The sequence below is a fragment of the Thamnophis sirtalis genome, unplaced genomic scaffold (assembly GCF_051295495.1).
Source record: "Thamnophis sirtalis isolate CommonGarterSnake01/CBP01778 unplaced genomic scaffold, rThaSir2_p1.2 scaffold_6, whole genome shotgun sequence".
Taxonomy (NCBI): Eukaryota; Metazoa; Chordata; class Lepidosauria; order Squamata; family Natricidae; genus Thamnophis; species Thamnophis sirtalis.
The window spans coordinates 101,685,019-101,703,714 of record NW_028261386.1 but is presented as its reverse complement, the minus strand read 5'-3'; the positions used below and the strand labels follow the sequence as shown (position 1 = coordinate 101,703,714).

Genomic DNA, 18,696 nt, shown 5'->3' with positions numbered 1-18,696 from the left:
AGCTGATGAGAGCTAAATAGCTTGAAATAGATCTATACTAGTCTCCCTTTATTTATTTATCAGCATAAATATAACATATATATATATATATATATATATATATATGTATGTATGTATGTATGTATGTATGTATGTATGTATGTATGTATGTATGTATGTATATATATATATATATATATATATATATATATATATATATATATATATATATATATAAATTAATCTTGCATTTATGTTACTTACAAAGGAACTACAGGTACCTATGCTTTCTCCTTTAGCAATTTTCCATGTATCAGTGGAGTGAATATTTAATTCTTCTCATGAAACTTTTTCTTATAAAGCATATAGAGAGGCTAAAGGATGATGGGGAGAGATGTAACAGTGCATGAAGAAGAGGCACTGTCATATCCCACTCATAAAATAATTGCTACTTTCACACAACTTCTATCATTCTACAAAAAAAAATCAGATAATAAAATTATATTTCTAGATTTGATTAATTAATCTTTAGATATTCATTATTTTAAAAAGCAGTGGAGGAAAATTGTCCATCAATTAGTATCTGTTATGGAACATTGTTGTAGAATAAACATGTACAATATTCAGTGTTTTCCAGCCATATCTGGAAAAAAGTACTGAACAATTTACTATATGAATCAAGATTAGAGAGTAAGGGGTAATGATTTACAGAGCACATAATCCTTCCATTGCCCTCGGCCTTCTGTTTGGTGAAAAAGAATAGGGCCTCTCCATCATACCAAATGGCTTCTTTTGTTTGCTGTTTGCGAAAGTGGCACTTTATAACTTCACCACAAACAGCTAAAGTCTGATGTCTTACTCAGTGCTAGAGGATTATCCAAAATGAGCATGTGAACATTGTTTGATCCTATTTAACCACACAAAATGGGTATATACCACTTTTCAGGGTAAAACCCGGTCATAAATGGCTTATAAACTATTTTTACGAAGGGTTTTGGGTGACACACAAAGCATATTTACAAGTTCAAAAACATTTTTATAAGCCAGTAGTTTGAAGGAGTGTAAAACTCAACACTTTAATCAAATAAAGATTTAAGAGCCATTTAGGTTCCCTGAGATGGGTGGGGCATTGCATACAAATTTGGGGTACAGAAGATGAGCCTACAATTGGAAAGGTCTATCTTTAGTCCTACCAGATTGATTGGAAATCTAAAAGAGATTACATGCACTCGGTCAGATAAATCAATGGAAGCCTTGTTATGATCATTGCTATTTTTTAATATATCTGCAATCAGACTATTCACTTATTGATTTTTAGCTGTATGATACTTGATTAAATGTTTATATTTCGTACCAAGCCATACTGAATAACTTAAACCTATTGGCTCTCCTATCCAATTTTGAGTTCCTATTTAATGTTAAATCAAGGAAAATAATAGAAGGAGTAGAAGAGTAAAATTTAACAAGTAAATATAGCATATTCACAATGCAATTATTCTAAGAACTACAGTATATGCTTCTATGGATGACAATTCAGGCTTTCATCCTTTGTTAATAGCAATAATTGGCAGGTAATTTTTCAAAGGATTAAAGTATATAGAGCAATCATTTGAAAAACCTCACACCCACTTATGTCCTGATCCAGATCAGGCCTTTCTCTAATGGTTGTTAACAAAATAATCAATATGTGCATGTTATATAGTGAGGTGTAATGGGTTGCAATACAAACCTGAGATGCAGAATCATACAACTGGTAGGTGCACCCATTGAGACAGAAGCTTGGCTTCAGAAGGGAAAAACCCAGCCTTTCCTTTCTACCTTCTTGTCAACTAGCTGATTCCAAGTCAGGATTTTCAACAATGGAAGAATGTCCTTCCTCTACCTGGTATTTTCCAGATGGGCTGGCTTACTATGTGACTGAGAATTCTGGGAGGTTTTCTCTGACACAGCTAAAGGGTATCAGTGTTAGATCGGGTAATGGAAAGGCACACACAGGCTAACAGTAACAACAGCTCTTTATTGTAACAGAACAAGTATGAACAATCCAGCGAAGGTTGAGTCTGACAGTAGCCCTTTTATAGGGAGCCATCAGACCCTTCGACCAATGAGATTAAACCTCGCCGGATCAGAGGACCTTGGTGGAAACCATTCTAACTGAAGCTAGTATCTAACAGGTTAGGAAAAGCTAGTCTAGAGGATGTGTGAGTTTCCAGATGAGAAAAAAGAGGAGGGAGTTTGGCCTGTTGGAAGCCTACAATCACAAGAGGGAAACTAAAAATGTACTGGATACGGTTACGTACAAATGTTGATTTCTTGCATCTAAGGCATTCAGATAGTGTGAGATTTTCAGGAGATACAGAGTTAAAGCACATTTTGTTCCCAATACATTGTGGTAAAGCCTTGCCTTCCTGCAGAGTAACAATTCTATTTTTTGACCTGCAAACTTAGTATTATTTTATTGTAATAATTGTGCCTCTGTACTAGGTTCTTTGCTTGTTTTCTTCCTATAAGCAACCTTTAACATCGCCTCCTTCTCACGGTATTATTCACTGCGAGATTTGTATTTTCTTCCCACAAAAGATTTTGAACTTCCATTGTTTAATTAAATACCAGCTCCCTAGTCTTTCCCTAGCAAGTTCTCAATAAGTTCATAGTTGAGAATGCAATATCTGACTCCTGAGCTTTTATCCCTGAACTCCATCCCAGTAAATTCCATGTTTTTTTCCCTCCCTGTATGAAAGATCATCATAGAAATTTTCTAGTTAGAGAAGATGGATTCTACACATACTGAATCCAAAAAAATCAAACACAAAGCCCCATTTATTAATGGGAGAGAAAAATGAGTTTGCTTACTTTTGGATAATTCCTGATATTTCATTTTGAGGCAGCCACTCTCGTTTCTTGTTCTACATTTTTTTAATCAGCATTTGCTTTTTATAATGAATAGACTGCCAACCTTTATCAGTACTTTTGTGGTCATTTTAAGCTTTTTTTTTCTTACCATTGATTGCAAAAGGTTTGAAATGCAAAATACCAGATTAAAATATTGAATTTCTTGAGCACATATAGACATTTCAAACAGTCGTGGGTTTCCATTATTTTTACTACTGGTTCGCATGTGCGTGCATGTGTAATGCTTCTGTGCATGCGCAGAAGTGTACGGACGGGTGGGTGGAGCCTCCTGTCGCCACCACTACCAGTTTGCCTGATCCAGGTTAAACCGGGAGCAACCCACTCTGATTCCAAATATTATAAATATTCTATCATGTATCCTATGACCGAGCTGCTAGGGACACACAAATATTTACAAGAGGTATTAAACAAAATAAAGTTATATAACAGAAATAATAACTCTATTGTTTGATTCATTTAGTTGTTGTTCTGCTGCTAACAAAAAGAAACAGGCAGAAAGCTAATCCATTTATTTAACATTACTCAAAAAGTTACAGCTGTATTATTATGCCTGAGGCAAAGTGTTTTAAAAACAACTCCTCTAAATTGCTTATGAACACTCAATAAGATCCCAACCCATATTTTGAAAACTCCTTTTGGGTAGGAAATTTAGTTTCAAATTCTTGTTGCTTAATACATTATATAGGTATCTATTGGTGCAAAGGCTCAGGGGTTCTCTGTACCGCCTAGTTGTCACTACTATTTTTCTTTCCGTGAGCTATTTACTTTTCTCTGAGTCTTTGGTTTTTTACATAAGTTCAGTGGTGCACTGTTTTCGCATCACTGAACTGATCTCAGAAAATGTTAACTCAATGAGAGGAATGTGGGATCTGCTCTGTTCTAAAATATAAAAGATTCAAAAACAATATTTTCTCTTTTTAGGCAAGCAAGCAGAATGGTCGGTCTCTAAAGAAGAGAGCCCAAGACTTCCTTCTCAAGTGGAGCTTCTTTGGAGCTCGAGTAATGCATAATCTCACTTTGAACAATGCTTCCAGTTTTGGTATTTGACTCTTTTTCAATTCTTTTGTCTGTTTAAGGAATATTCCAGATGATGATTCTATTATTATTAAGTTCAGAGGACAGGCTCTCTTCTGATAAGTTAGTAGTATCACTTTTCAGCTTCAACAAAGTTCTGGTAATCTCTTTTTTCCCCCAGGAAAAACAAAAAATTAAAGATAGTTTTAAAGCAGTGCATATCACTTCCAGAACAGTAAAGTAAATCTGTCTTTCATTCAATTAGTGATCTATGTTGCATTCAAAGGAAATTATTTCATACCATGTCTTAGTTCCTGTGTTTCTGATAATGGCATGATTAGATAAAGTATCATAAATTCCAAATGGCCATCATGCTAGCATCAGTAGTTTAATTAGAGGCAGCCACAGTGCCAAGCACAGAAACATCTAGAAGTTATTCTTGTTATTCTTTCCAAACAGAATGTTGGAAAGAAATCCTATGAACAGGATCAGGACTGTGTGAGCAGTAAACTGTCAAGAAGCTGGCAAAAAAAAAGAAGAAGAAAAAGAATTAAGTTTAAAATGGACTGGGTCTGATGGGGTCTGTAGAGAAAACATTTTGGAAAATCTTCCCCCTGTCCAGGAAGTTGGACAGCCCTCAAATGTTTGGGAATACTTCCATTCTAAGCTCCTTTCCTCCCTCCCTTTGCATAATATGACCTTGTAGGCCAGTGTCTCTCAATATTAGCAATTTTAAGATTGTCTAGATTCAAATGGTTGGAATCTGGAAACTGAAGTCAAAACATCTTAAAGTTGCTAAGACTGAGAAACACTCATATGCAACTTACCCTCTGTTCCCCAGTACACATATCTACACAAAAATATACTGGTGCACAAGAAGAGAGAGCTGAAAAACAAAACATTGGTTTGTTAACCGGAAAAAAGAATATAGCCTTTCCTATGATTGCTGGTGGTAAAGGAGTTGGAAGCCACATGGTTTGCTTCTCCTACCTTTTAAAACCTTTATTCTTTAAAATAGGTGTATAAACTTTGAAGTCTTAAGACACCATTTTCCTGTAAATCCCTTCCTCAAGCCCTACAAAATTAAAAAGTCCAATGACATCAACAATTATATGACCTCCAGTTCCTAAAAGAAAAATAATAAGGAGCTCAATCAATCTCATTGTACATATGTTGTGCACTGACAATAAAGAATTATTATTACATTACATAATAATAATAAAGGTGCAGCCCCTGTAAAAATAGCTATAGATTCCCCATGCATATCTATTTTCTTCTTTCTTTGAATCACACACTTTCTTGTCACATCTTAATTCAAAAAACTGGTTTATCATGTGACAGGAATAGGTATGACTTCTCTGTCATAAACAGAACATGACTTCATTCCCAAGCCATCCAAATCTTCATTTTTTATGAAAAGAGGAGAGACCTGATTCTCACAACAGATAAGATTGTTGGGTGGGAGAGTTAGGCAAACACTAAATGTTTAAAAGAGAAGACGATATTCTGCCATATGTATAACAGCATTATTCCTTTAGAGTTCCTTAAACATACAAATTTACAAATAGGCCATCAAGATTCTGTCAGCTTCTTTTTTACACTAGGAAAATGCAGCAAATCCATACTTCTGCATGGATTCCATGTTATCATGTTCTAATGTAGGTCTGTTCAAGTATAAAGCATGTCTCACTTTCATCAGTGTTGTACTTTGATGTCATCGGTGGTCAAATAACTTGCAGGACAGTAAATATATTGAGTGAGGTGGGCCAGCATCAAGCAAGATTAGGGTAAGGAGTTAAGCACCGTGCTTTGTTGGTCTTAGTAGGTCACTGAAAGTCCAGCAATTATTTGTTTGTTTCACTTGCTCCTTGTGCAGTGTTGAGAGATGGTCAGCAAGATAAGGTTATGCATCATCTCTTCACTTTTCTTCCTGTGGCAGGTTCATTTCATCTCATCCGCATGCTTTTAGATGAATATATCCTCCTTGCAATGGAGACCCAGTTCCACAATGATAAAGAACAAGAACTTCAGAATTTATTGGACAAATATATGAAGAATCTAGGTAACTGTAATTGGCAGTTTGCAGTCTTTAGGGATCTGAAGCCCAATGGGGTTTGCCTGTTTGTCTAATGTTAGCTGGACAGATGCCTAAATTGAATGAATATTTGTGTACACTTACACGTTGGTCTATAGAGGAATAATTGCCTCATATGTAACACTATTACGCTTATTTCCTTAAATTTCTAGAGAATGCATTCTAAATTCATGTGAACAATAATATTTAATAATTTAATAATATTCAAAATATTTTTTACAAAACAAGTCTGTCTAAATTCAATGGCAGGCACTGTTGAATCAATATTTTTGGATTGTACTATTATTATTTAGATGTAATTAAAATGTTAAAATCAAAATTATCCAAACTCCAATGAATTTCTCCTCTTCAATAAATCACTACAAAAAGCTTTTATTATACCTTCAAATGAAGTTTTGAGTTTGTTTCATGCAAGGGAGGAAAATTTATTTTTCATATAATACGCTAAAGAAAATGCTTTCAAATTCTGTATGTTTTAGTATTTGGTCCAAATTACTATATATTTAATAGGCCAGAATCAGCATTTTGCATATCAATGTGATTGAAGCTAATAAATGTCCAATGCAGATTGTTGAAGAAAAATACTTAAAAAATACAGAACAGAACAGAAAAACAGAATTGGAAGGGACCTTGGAGGTTTTCCAGTCCAACCCCCTGCTTAGGAAGGAATCCCTATACCATTTCAGACAAATGGTTGTCCAATCTCTTCTTTAAAACCCACAAAATAAAAGTAGTTCATTCTTTTATTTTTCAAAGGATTTTTAAAGCCCTTTCTTAAAAAGAAATAGCATTTTCTAATAGCCAGAAGTACAATCTGCAATACATTCTGAGTTGTACATTCTGTGCTAATGATCTATTAAATGGCCTCTTCATTACAATATTTATTGTTGTAATATTTAATCATATACAGCACCTTAATAATTTACACTGTTTAACAGCTGTGTTATCATGGTAATTTCGAAGTCTCATTCCTAAAATGGCCTGAATGCATTTCTATTCTATATGATTTATGCATATTTCTTTAATGAAAGTCATAGTCACTACCTTTCTAAATTACAAAAGAATTAATACAGTACAATCTCCTAAAACAGCCTTCACTAAATTAGTGCTGCCCAGGATATCAGAGATCAGCTTCCCTGGAGGCTGTAGGTTAAGGAAAATTGCCTAATCCATCCAGTATTATGGATGCCAAATATCTACCTGTATGGGTGTCCATTATTTAAGCAAAGGAAAGTAAATGACAACGTCACTCTGCAAATTGCATGCAACATGCAATTGCAAGTTGCATATCGAGTTGCATGTAATATGTCAAGATGCAAGTATGTAATGGCAGCGTTTGCACTGTGATGGCCATGCACAAACCAGCCTTTTGGCATGATATGCTGCAGATGCAGCTGATGGAATTCTGTCTTGTTTCCTGGTTTAAGTTTCATATTATCAAACCTTTGTTATTTTCTCAGATGCCAGTAAAGCCACCTTTACAGCATCCCCCAGTTCTTGTTTCCTAGCAAACCGCAACAAAGCTGCCCCAATGGCTAGTGATGCCTCAGTGAAAAACGAATGTCTGTTGGAGCAAACCTATTTCTCTTTATCATCCGGTCATCATAGTAGCATATCGTCCGGTCTGAACCCATGCACTGCAGGAGACAGTGAGAATATGCAAACCACAGGTAGGAAACAAAGGAGATGCTTGCTTTTGATCAGTTCTTTTTTAAGTTGCCAAAAGGCATCGCAGATGAAGACCCCTTGAACACCTATGATTATTGCTTATTGCCTGGCTGTAGAAAGAAATCTGTTTGTTTTCCCAGGTCAGACCGACCTCTCTCAGAGCACTGCCCACCTTATCACTCCACCCATTTCTCCAGCCATGGTCAGCCGAGGAAGTGTTATCAACCAGGGACCGATGGCCAGACCATCCAGTGTAGACCCATCATTATCTTCACATTCGCACTGCTCTTCTTATTCTGAATACCTTTGCCAGACGGTGCCACAAACGAACCAGAACTTCTATGGAGCCGGTGCCAGTTACCCAGCCATGTTCAGGACCCAGACTCATCCACCTTCGGGATCCTGTCTCCAGAGGGCAGAATCAAGCCTTTGTCCAGCAGCCAATGAACAGCAACGTTTCTCCCGGGACTACTTCAATAGCAGCTGTGCTGTGTCTTCATACAGCACCCGTTCCCTTCCTCTCTACGGAGCCTCTTCAGCTGCACAGGACACACATTGTATGCAATTTTTGAACAATGGGAGTTGCAGCTTTGTGAACAACACCACAACAGGTTCTTGTCAAGGATCATCATATTCCACAGCTGCCTCTAATGGTATTAACCCTTTTCAGATTTTTACTTTATTGTCTTTGTTCTACAGCTTAGTCTAGTGTCCTTGTAGTCCTTGGACTAGTTCACATGTGGATTTAAACTTTGTGTCAGCATGTGCAGCTATTTTTAAACTCTCTCATTTAGCGAGCAATTAATGCAGAGATACGATAAAAGTTGAGAAAATAATAAGAGTTAATGGCTCCATCTCATGGGTTTGTGTGAAAATCTAGCCAACAGACACATATATGGGTAGTTCTGCATTATATCACAACAGCACAACTATGAAATTAAGTCCCCGTCAATCAGCACCATGACAATGTCAAATGGTTGCTGAATGAGTAGTTATTAAACAAGGATTACTTGCACTGGAGTATGCACTCACCATATTTGATACTGAATATTTGAGTTTATTGTTTGTAATAATCACATTTGCAATACTTTGCCAGTTTGTAGTTGATCATTCCAATATTATTTTTTAAAAAGATGAAGGTTCCCCTCACATATATGCTAGTTGTTCCCAACTCTAGGGGACAGTGTTCATCTCCGTTTCAAAGCCGAAGAGCCAGTGTTGTCCGAAGACGTCTCTGTGGTCATGTGGCCAGCATGACCAAACGCCGAAAATGCATGGAATGATATTATTTAGATGTACACATAATTAAGCCAGAAAGGCTGTTTCATGAGAGCATCTAAAATATTCTCCCCATCCTGGGTATTCTTGACGGATTGCATCTCTGTAATCCACAGTCAGTGTCCATCAGTAAGGTTTGTTTTTGTATCTTCTGTTTCCCAACTTTACATCCATGTACAGCATGAAGTGGATTAAAAACTTGATTTTTGTTAGCTATGACTTTAATATTTAAGGTTTAAGTTGTTGCCAAATATCTCCTGATTGATACGATGGACGTTATAATTATATATATATATATATATATATATATATACTTAAAGTCACAACCCCTGGTATGCCCAAGTGTGGGAGGAAGGTCACACTTCCACTCTCTGTCATTAGGCTCGTCACAAGAGTCCATCCAGACAGAAACCCAATATTTTTACTGTTGCCTTTGTTAAGGTAAGGGAAGGCAATAGAGCACAGGTTCGAATCCCAGTAAGGATATGGCTAGCTGATGAGAGCTAAATAGCTTGAAATAGATCTATACTAGTCTTCCTTTATTTATTTATCAGCACAAATAAAAACACATATATATATATATATATATATATATATATATATATATATGTATGTATGTATGTATGTATGTATGTATGTATGTATGTATGTATATATATATATATGTATATATGTGTATGTATGTGTGTGTGTATATATATATATATATATATATATATATATATATATATATGTATATATGTATATATGTATATATGTATATATGTATATATGTATATATGTATATATGTATATATGTATATATGTATATATGTATATATGTATATATGTATATATGTATATATGTATATATGTATATATGTATATATGTATATATGTGTATGTATGTGTGTGTGTGTGTATATATATATATATATATATATGCTGGTCTTGTTGTATTCAGGTCTTTTCCTGTGTAAGATTGAGGTTGTCTTGGCAACTTTTCAGCAAAGTCTCACTCGCCATCTTCAGGCTGGGTTTTGGGCTTAAAGCGTGATCGGAGCTGCCAACTTTCTATAAATCTGGGTGGGTGGGTGTGGAGTGCTGGCTTTGTTTCAGTAAGGGGAATGATTGGTTGTGTGGTTGTATCATGATTGATGCTGATTGGTGCTGACTGTGTGTCTATTGTTGTTTTGTGTTGTAACAGCCTGGGTGGTGGGTGGGGCTCGTTTGTTTACCAGGGCTGGTTTCCAGATGTATAGTAGGCAGGAGGTATCATCACATTTATTCATGTTGTGGGGGTGTTTCTCTATTTCGATAGCTTCCATAATTATTCTCTTGTTGAAGTGTTCTGTTTTGGAGATTAAACTAGTTCCTTCAAAATTAATTTCATGTCCTGTAGCTTTAAGGTGCTGGAAAAGGGAGGAAGTTTTTTCTTTTTTTCTTACTGCATTCTTGTGTTCTGTGATGCATGCATTTATTCTCCTGTTCGTTTGTCCTATGTATGTTGCAGGGCAGTTTTGCATGGTAATTCATAGACTCCTTGGTTTTCTAGCTAGATACCCCCACCAAGATTTATAGAAAGACAGCAGCACCGATCACACTTTAAGCCCAAAACCCAGCCTGAAGATGGCGAATGAGACCTCGCCGAAACGTTGCCAAGACAATCTCAATCTTACACGAGAAAAGACTATATATATATATATATATATATATATATATGTATGTATGTATGTATGTATGTATGTATGTATGTATGTATGTATGTATATGTATATGTATATGTATATGTATATGTATATGTATATGTATATGTATATGTATATGTATATGTATATGTACATGTACATGTACATGTACATGTACATGTACATGTACATGTACATGTACATGTACATGTAAGAAATATAAGTATTATATAAATATAAGAATGATTACATCTTTAGCTGGAAGAGCATATTTGTCCCATATTTATAGCAATTCAAAGGCACATGCAACATGAAAGTTTAACTTCTTTATTTAAAAAAAATTAAATGAATTTAATAATTTAAGCTTTATTTTTTTTTAAAAAAAACCTTAAGATTTACAGTGTATGTGCTTATACAATATTGTCTGTTGTTCTAGATGTTTACTCACTGATTGTCAACCTCCTGTTAACAGGGTTCTATGGAAATAATGCAAACTATTCAGATTCCCACAGATTTGAGTCATTGGTAGATCAGCACGTTTCTGTCATCAGCAGTGTAAGCAGCATTCGCCCATTGCCTCCATACAGTGACATTCATGATTCACTCTGTATCCTAGAAGATACAGGAAGGAAACAGGGAGCATCTTATTATCCAGATGCCTCAATTGCTGGCCAGAACTCTATAAGTAAGTAGCTAAAAAGGTTTGGTATGGCATGGACGCTCTCTTCTTTTGAATCCATGCCTACAATGAATGTGAAAGGGAGAGGAAATGTGCTGGTTAACCATCTTCACAATCTCCACACAGTAGCCAAAGAAACTAAGTAACTCCTTAACTATTAAGCTGAAGAATGAATAGCTAAGGGTATCTAGAACTGTATTGAAACGGAAGAATAAATTATGCTGCAGATTGGTATTGGCAAGATATACAATAAAAGTATGTGAATCTGCTTAAAAAGCTCACCTTAAAAATGATATTCAATAAGATATATTTGTTCAGTTTTAATCAAGTCCCTTTGCTATGCTAAATCTTCTCTGTTTCACCCAGTAGAATACTTTAGCGACCTAAAGAATTTGTAAAGCCAAAAAAGAGTTTAGTGGTGGCTGCAGAACAAAGAAACAATACTTTAATACACAGACTCACACCAGTGATGATCCCTTTCAGTGGTGGGTTTCAAATAATTCCACCACTGGTTCACTGAAAATGTGAGCACGCATGCGTCTTCTGCATGTGCATGCATGGCTTCAATGCATGCCTGGATTCTGTGCATGCATGTGTGGCTTCCGTGCATGCATGTTTTCTGCCACACAGTGAAGCTCCCCCTATCTCTGGTCTCCAGGGAAGCAGCTGCTTCTCTCCGCACTGCCTGGAGAGCATCTTGTGCATCTTGTGCATCTGAGCGTCTAGAGGCAAGCCACCGCTTCCTTCTAAGTCCCTCTAAGTCCCATCCAGAAAGTGCTGTGACACAGAGAAGCACGGGTGGTGCTTTGCACCAGTGGTATGATTTGTCAGTTCTCCAAACTGCTCAGAATCATTACTATCAATTCAGTAGAACCTGTCCGAACCAGCTGAATATCACCTCTGATCCCTTTGCTTATTTGTACTCTTTGAGATTATTACACACAAACACACTTTTCTGTTTCAAAAAATAATAATCAAAGCAGCTGATTTGGGAAATACTAAAACTGTTACAGGTAGTCCTCAACTTACAACAGTTTGTTTAGGTTCAAAGTTACAATGGCACTGAAAAAGGCACATGACCGTTTTTTACAGTTACAACCTTTATAGTATCCCCACGGATATGTGTATTCAGATGCTTGGCAATTGACTCATACTTATGACCATTGCATTGTGTCCCAAAGTCATGTGGTCACCTTATGCAATCTTTTGAGAAGCAAAGTCAATGGGGAAGCCAGATTCAGTAAATCCTGGCTAGAAAGGTTGTAAAATGGGGCAAAACTCACTTAACAAATGTCTCAGAAATTTTCAGCTCAAGTGTGGTTGTAAATTGTGGACTATCTGTATTAGATTACATTCCACAATTCAGTGCATAATTAATGTAAATCTTGACATAGCAAGTTTAAGAAATGAAATCCAGATTGGAGGGTGATCTTAGTAGAATGTATTTAAAGCTTTGGAATATTTTCCTTTTTTTTCTTTTTAGAAGCAGCACCAAGAATAACTCTTGTCATTTTCTTTGTAGCTTCAGAAATGCTGTCTGCTCTGCCTACAAGTTCCTCTGAATGCATGTACAGCCATTCTCGTCAGTGCCCTTCTCAGGAACCAATGGACTCTTCTGGACAAGCTAACAATGAGATGGTGTCATCCTTACCACCGATTAATATTGTCTTCATGGGCACTGCTGCTGGAGGCACCTGATTTTTAGTTCTCATTTACTTCCTCCATTTAACAACTTTTTTTCATCAGAAACGTTTTACAGATTTGTTTTTGAAGAGCATCCTGAAAGATTTTACAGTTAAATAATATTGGATTACTTCTGAGTCCAAGTGCAAATTATTTCTTATATGTAAATGAGAATATACTTGCAAAGTGGTTTTTTTTAATGTGTCTCTTCTTATTGCTGACTAGGTTTAAATGTACATTTAGAGAATGTCTATCTTTCCTCCTTCTCTTCATTGCAGTTTAAAACAGTGTATCATTCTTCCAGCAAAAGCAATAATACCTCTTTTTCTCATCACAATTTTGCTGTATTCTCTCTTTGATATGCAACCTACATTCTGGAAACTCTTTGGATGGCAGAGGTGCACCTACTCCAGATTTAGAAATATAGATATATTTGGTGAGCTTTTCCCAGCCCAGCACCCTCCTGATGGACAGGAATATAAAATCAATTTTAGATGGACAGGAATATTAAACAACTTTAACCTACCTGGGAAGGATTAAGGATGTTATTTGCAGAGGTGGTATTCAGCAAGTTCTAACCACTTTTGGAGAACTGGTAGCAAAATATTTTAGTTCAGAGAACCAGTAAATACCACCACTGGCTGGCCCCACCCCCATCTATTCTCTGCCTCCCGAGTCCCAGCTGATTGGGAGGAAATGGGGATTTTGCAGTAACCTTCCCCTGGAGTGGGGAGGGAATGGAGATTTTACAGTATCCTTCCCCTGCCACGCCCACTAAGCTATGCCCACCAAGCCATGCCACACCCACCAAGCCACGGCTACAGAACCGGTAGTAAAATAAATTGAATCCTACCTCTGATTGTTTGGCAGATTTTGAAGCCACCAAATTAAGAAAGCCTATCCTAAATCATTTCACAATTCTAAGACAAAGCATATTTTGTGATTTTCCTCCCAAGTAACAACCAATGCCCTTCTTCCCATCCTATCAATTAGGCCTTAATTACCCAGTTTCATTGAATAGTTATCAGTTCTTCAAATGTCATACCTTAAGGAGGGACCATGGCAAACCACTTCCAAAAAATATTGCTAAGAAAACTATAATAATAATTAATTACAAATAGGCAAAATAATAGTAATAACAATAATGATGACTTATGATGATGATGTGATGATGTACAGATCCTGGGTAACTACCTATGTATACTTTATTTTATGTTACATTATTCTAATATTTTGTAATCTATGGTTGTAATGGATATGGCAACCGTAGTTCTCACAATCTGCTAATTTTTATAACCAATCTACTAATTTTTATAACTTTCCTTGTTAGTTAGATTTCTAATCAAAGTATGTGTGGTTCACTGTGATTTCATGATTTCATTTTATTGTTACCCCATATATTGCCCACATTTTGCCCCTTTTCACTTCCTCTCTTGGTCAGGATCTTTCACTTCCTCTCTTAGCCAGGATACCTTTGTCAAAAAGATTAAAAACAGATTAAATTTCTCTCTGGATACTTCACAAGGCATTGCTTTGAATAGACTTTGGAATAGAAGATACAATTTTGATATCAACAGCTCTCCACTATTATTTGCCCAACACTCTTATTGTTGTAAAGCAGGGATGTGCACTCACTAGAGGCAGGGGAGGCAGGGCCTCACCAGTTTCCTGAAGAAAAAGAAAGAATTTTAAAGATTTTTTAAAAATAATTAAAGCCAAGCTAGTTGCTACCAGAGTCCAAGTCACAGTGACTTGGAGTCTGCTTAGTGCTAACTGTAGCGGGAGGCCAGAGAACTATGGGCCTCCTTTGCCTAAGGAATTTTTCGCCTTTTAACAGTTACGCAAGGGTTAAAAAGCAAAAAAAAATAGTATGCAAATGAGGCCCATAGTTCTTGGGCCTCTTCCTGAAGAGGGCACGTGGTGGCTCTAGGAGCCACTATCCTAGCCTGCCTGGCCCTGGAGCCTGGCTAGACCAAATCTGGAATTTTGGCGCAGCTGGAAGGTATGTGGGTCAGAGGGACGGGGCAGGGGGGAGGAATTCAATTTATTTGTAATGTAATTGTAATTTGTTTTTATTGTGTGCGTGTGTGTGTGTGTGTTATTTTTTAAAGTGCCTTCCGGGCTGAGTGAAGCAACAACCTTCGGACAGGAAAGCATACAGCTTGTTAGAGAAGTAGATTTTAAGGGGGGTTTGAAACAATAGCAATCTTACAAGCTTAAAGTTGGCACATTAATACAAAGTTTCTGTACAGGCTCCAAGCCATCTTGTTTCATTTCCATATTCAACATAAACAGCTAGGAAAAGTTGTTAGATCAAATCAGAGAAAAGAACAGACTTTCTGTGGTCTGAATGGATTTGTACTTGAAACTCCTGTTAATAAAGGATCGTGATGTGCATTTTGAAGGCAAAACTGCTTCAGATCAGCTGCAGCTTGGGGAAAGCCAGGGCTTGTGAGTTTGCCAACCGTGCGGGTGTGTGTGTGTGTGTGTGTGTGTGTGTTGCGTTGGGGCAGCGCCAAACGCAGAGTCTGACCCTCCGACAACCTAGCTGGAAAAGGATGGGGGGGAGCGGAAAAACAAGAGGCAGTTTGAGCCCAATCTAATGGGTTGTGGGGACAAAGAGGAGAGTCGCCTGTTCCTTTAATTTGCTCTGTTTCCTCCCCGCTCCATAATTGGCAAACCGCATCTTCACAAGCCAGGACCACGTGGTTCTCTCGGGGAGAGAGAGAGAGGGAGAGAGAGGAGGGCGCCTTTGGAAAGGGGGCTGCTGACGCAGAAATCCTCCCTCCCATCTCTCAGGTCTCTTTCCCCACCCCATCCCTCCGCTCCCCCCAAAATCCACCCTCTGCCTCACCAAGCCGCCGCGATGTCCTCAGAGAAAACAAGTGAAGAAGCGCCCTGGAGGCATGGGGGGGCGGAGTGGGAAAAACACGTGGGGGAGGGAATTGCGCATGCCTGCATGTGCCACGGAAGACCCGCATCTCCACCCACCCTCTCCAAGCGAAATGGATAAGGCTTGACCAAGTGGGGAGGAGCGAGGGGTGTTTTGGCCAGATCTGGAGCAGGAAAGTTTTTGTGTGGTGCGAGGGGCAAAGTTGCAGTCTTTGGGAAGGTGGTGGGGTGGGGTGAGGGAGGGAGGGAAAGAAGAGCCGTGTTTTTTCTTTCTCTTTCTCTCCGCCTCACCGGCAATGAAGGTCACCGCACGTCACTGTTGTAAAGACACACATTTTTTAAAATGCCAGAATTTCGGTTTAGCAGCTTCATTAATTTGACATTAGCAGTACAACCTATTCTTACCTAATAGTAGAACCCAAGTTTGTACAATAAAGTCATCTTATTATTACTTAACACACCACAAAATTATCATTATGAATATTTATCTGTGGAAGGTTTCATGTATGTCTTTTTGTTTATAGATGTGTTTTTAATGCGTTTTAGTCTTCTTACTTATAGAACTGCCATAATTTCAGTAGAGCCATAAAAATTCAATATTCAAATGGGTCAATTTGCATCTCTCTCTCTCTCTCTCTCTCTCTCTCTCTCTCTCTCTCTCTCTCTCTCTCCCTCCCTCCCTCCCTCCCTCCCACCCACCCACCCACCCACCCACCTTCTCTCTGCGTTATGAGTGAATTTGACAATCAAACTCAGTTTTTGAATTGAACTTTTGTTTCTGTGTATCTAAAATAATTTTATGGCAGAATTTAGGAGTTTCTCAGATTTCTATGAAGGGTTACGGTTATTCTACTATTTCTAAGCACTCTGCAGGAAGGTTGTATGCCAATGGACTTACATTACTGTGGATATTGTCATAAATAATATTCAATGGCAAGTTGTCTTTTTTTTCAAAATTTAAAATCTCATGAGTCTTATTAGCTTTAGCACCCAATCCATATTCCCCAATCTCTGAACAAGTAAAATGAATATACTTGTGAATTGTTTTTTTTTAAAGCCACTTCTCTCTATTTATTAAAAGCAGTGCTTTTTTGTCTTGTATATACTTTCAATTTTGTAAAATGAAAACAGCACTAGTTAATAGACATATGTTCTTTTTATTTATTTGAGTTGCAGAATTCACGGTTCTGTTTGCCAGGTTGTCAAATCTATGTGTTCTACCTCCTACAAAAATGTTTACAAGGCCAGTTTTTCAAACCCCCATAAATGAATTTTTATATTGTCTAAATTTATGGATTAAAAATCTCATTTCAAGTATTAATTGAGTCACAACTTCATTTGTCCTTTTGCCATTCTCTGATTGGTTCAGCCTCTCTTTTACATGATAAAGGAAATACCAACTTTGCATACTGAGCTTGCTTGTACGTGTGATACATTTACCACATCTTAGAAATTACAAAATTGCAAAGATGCACAGAATATATTAGAAACACATCATTCTTAGTTGCATATTAATACACTTCAGTTTCCACAATGTTCTCAACATCCAGATATGAGATGGGATATTTACCAGTTATCAAATATATGGTAGAGCTGACACAACAAAGGTTAAATCTCAGAAGAAGCATGGAGCAAAATATATTTCCTATTTAATTCAAAATAAAGACATTAGGATATATAATATTTTATAAACTGCTGTGTATTAAGCATATAAAATGCAGGGTATTTCACAAATACAATTCTATTTCAGAATAACCTTGCAAGAGACAACTGAATATGCCAGAATGACTTATTCTACTAAACTATTGGCACAAGGAGATCTGCTTCCTGTCCTCTCAGCTTAGTTGATTATTATCCTTGATCAAATAAAAGGCCACATGTTCAGACTGCCCTGGTGCTCTGGTTGCTATAGAAAAGACAGATACATAGTTAAATTCTGCTTTTAAAAAGAGATTGATTTTGAGAGCTTTTTTGTATTCATTGTGTGCTGTAGATCTTTGCACGAGAAGCAAGTTAATAGAGAATTTCTTCCATTGTATCAGGGTTTTAGCTCACCTCCTCGTTGGATCAGAAGGTAAAAAAAGGAAAAAGGAACACAACACTTATATGTGCAGAACAGTGGCCCAGCAACTGCATAGAAATAAATACCTATGAAATTGAAATGCAAAATGTGCATTGATTCTATTTTATGTTAATATCATTTTCAGGCCTTCCAACCCAACGTAAATTTGGGCCCTTATCAGTAGGATAACTCTCTGAAAACTGAACTGAAACAAATTTCAGAGGGTTAAATTGGAAAAGGCTGAATTTAAAATTAGTTGATCTAGCTGTGGGATGTCGTCTCCTGTAGAGAATTCAGAAAAGAATTCCTCAATGGATTTTTCTTTTAAAAAAAATATATGTTCATTTTATTTCTAAAGCCACCCAATCACTAAGCAATTCAAGACAGTGTACAAAAGTGTACTGCCAATTACCCCATCACAATTTTGGAGTGGCTTGTATGAACAATGTTTCCTAGGGACACTTCTCGCCCATTACAAAAGCAATTTCATGTTGCATATTCCTACACCAGTTTCAAAATAAAGTTTTTCCTGCTTCAAAAGTTGCTGTCCTATTTCACTTGCAATGAGTTATTTTGTTCTAGAGTCCAACCTCTATAGTTTGATTGGCTGCTTCACAGATTCAGGAATGCTCCTGTAACTGAATCAATGGGTTGTCATTCTACAACCTCTACAACTAATCTAAGCAATGGTATTGCAAATTTATGTGTGTTTTATATTTTTATTCTGTCTTTATTACTGTATATGTCAGTCAAGGCAGGGAACGTA

General features: G+C 37.0%; 1 protein-coding gene across 1 annotated transcript in view; it reads left to right on the top strand.

The window, feature by feature from the left end:
* The window catches only part of RFX6 (regulatory factor X6), a 44,977-nt gene extending 30,287 nt beyond the window's left edge, over nucleotides 1–14,690 (top strand). Inside the window, exons 14-19 of the mRNA XM_087719032.1 lie at nucleotides 3,814–3,931; nucleotides 5,846–5,968; nucleotides 7,462–7,671; nucleotides 7,810–8,322; nucleotides 11,087–11,299; nucleotides 12,816–14,690. Coding sequence (XP_087575158.1) covers nucleotides 3,814–3,931; nucleotides 5,846–5,968; nucleotides 7,462–7,671; nucleotides 7,810–8,322; nucleotides 11,087–11,299; nucleotides 12,816–12,991 — 1,353 coding nt within the window. The 3' untranslated portion in view covers nucleotides 12,992–14,690. The remainder of the gene's footprint in view (nucleotides 1–3,813; nucleotides 3,932–5,845; nucleotides 5,969–7,461; nucleotides 7,672–7,809; nucleotides 8,323–11,086; nucleotides 11,300–12,815) is intronic.
* The last annotated feature ends 4,006 nt before the right edge of the window (nucleotides 14,691–18,696 follow it).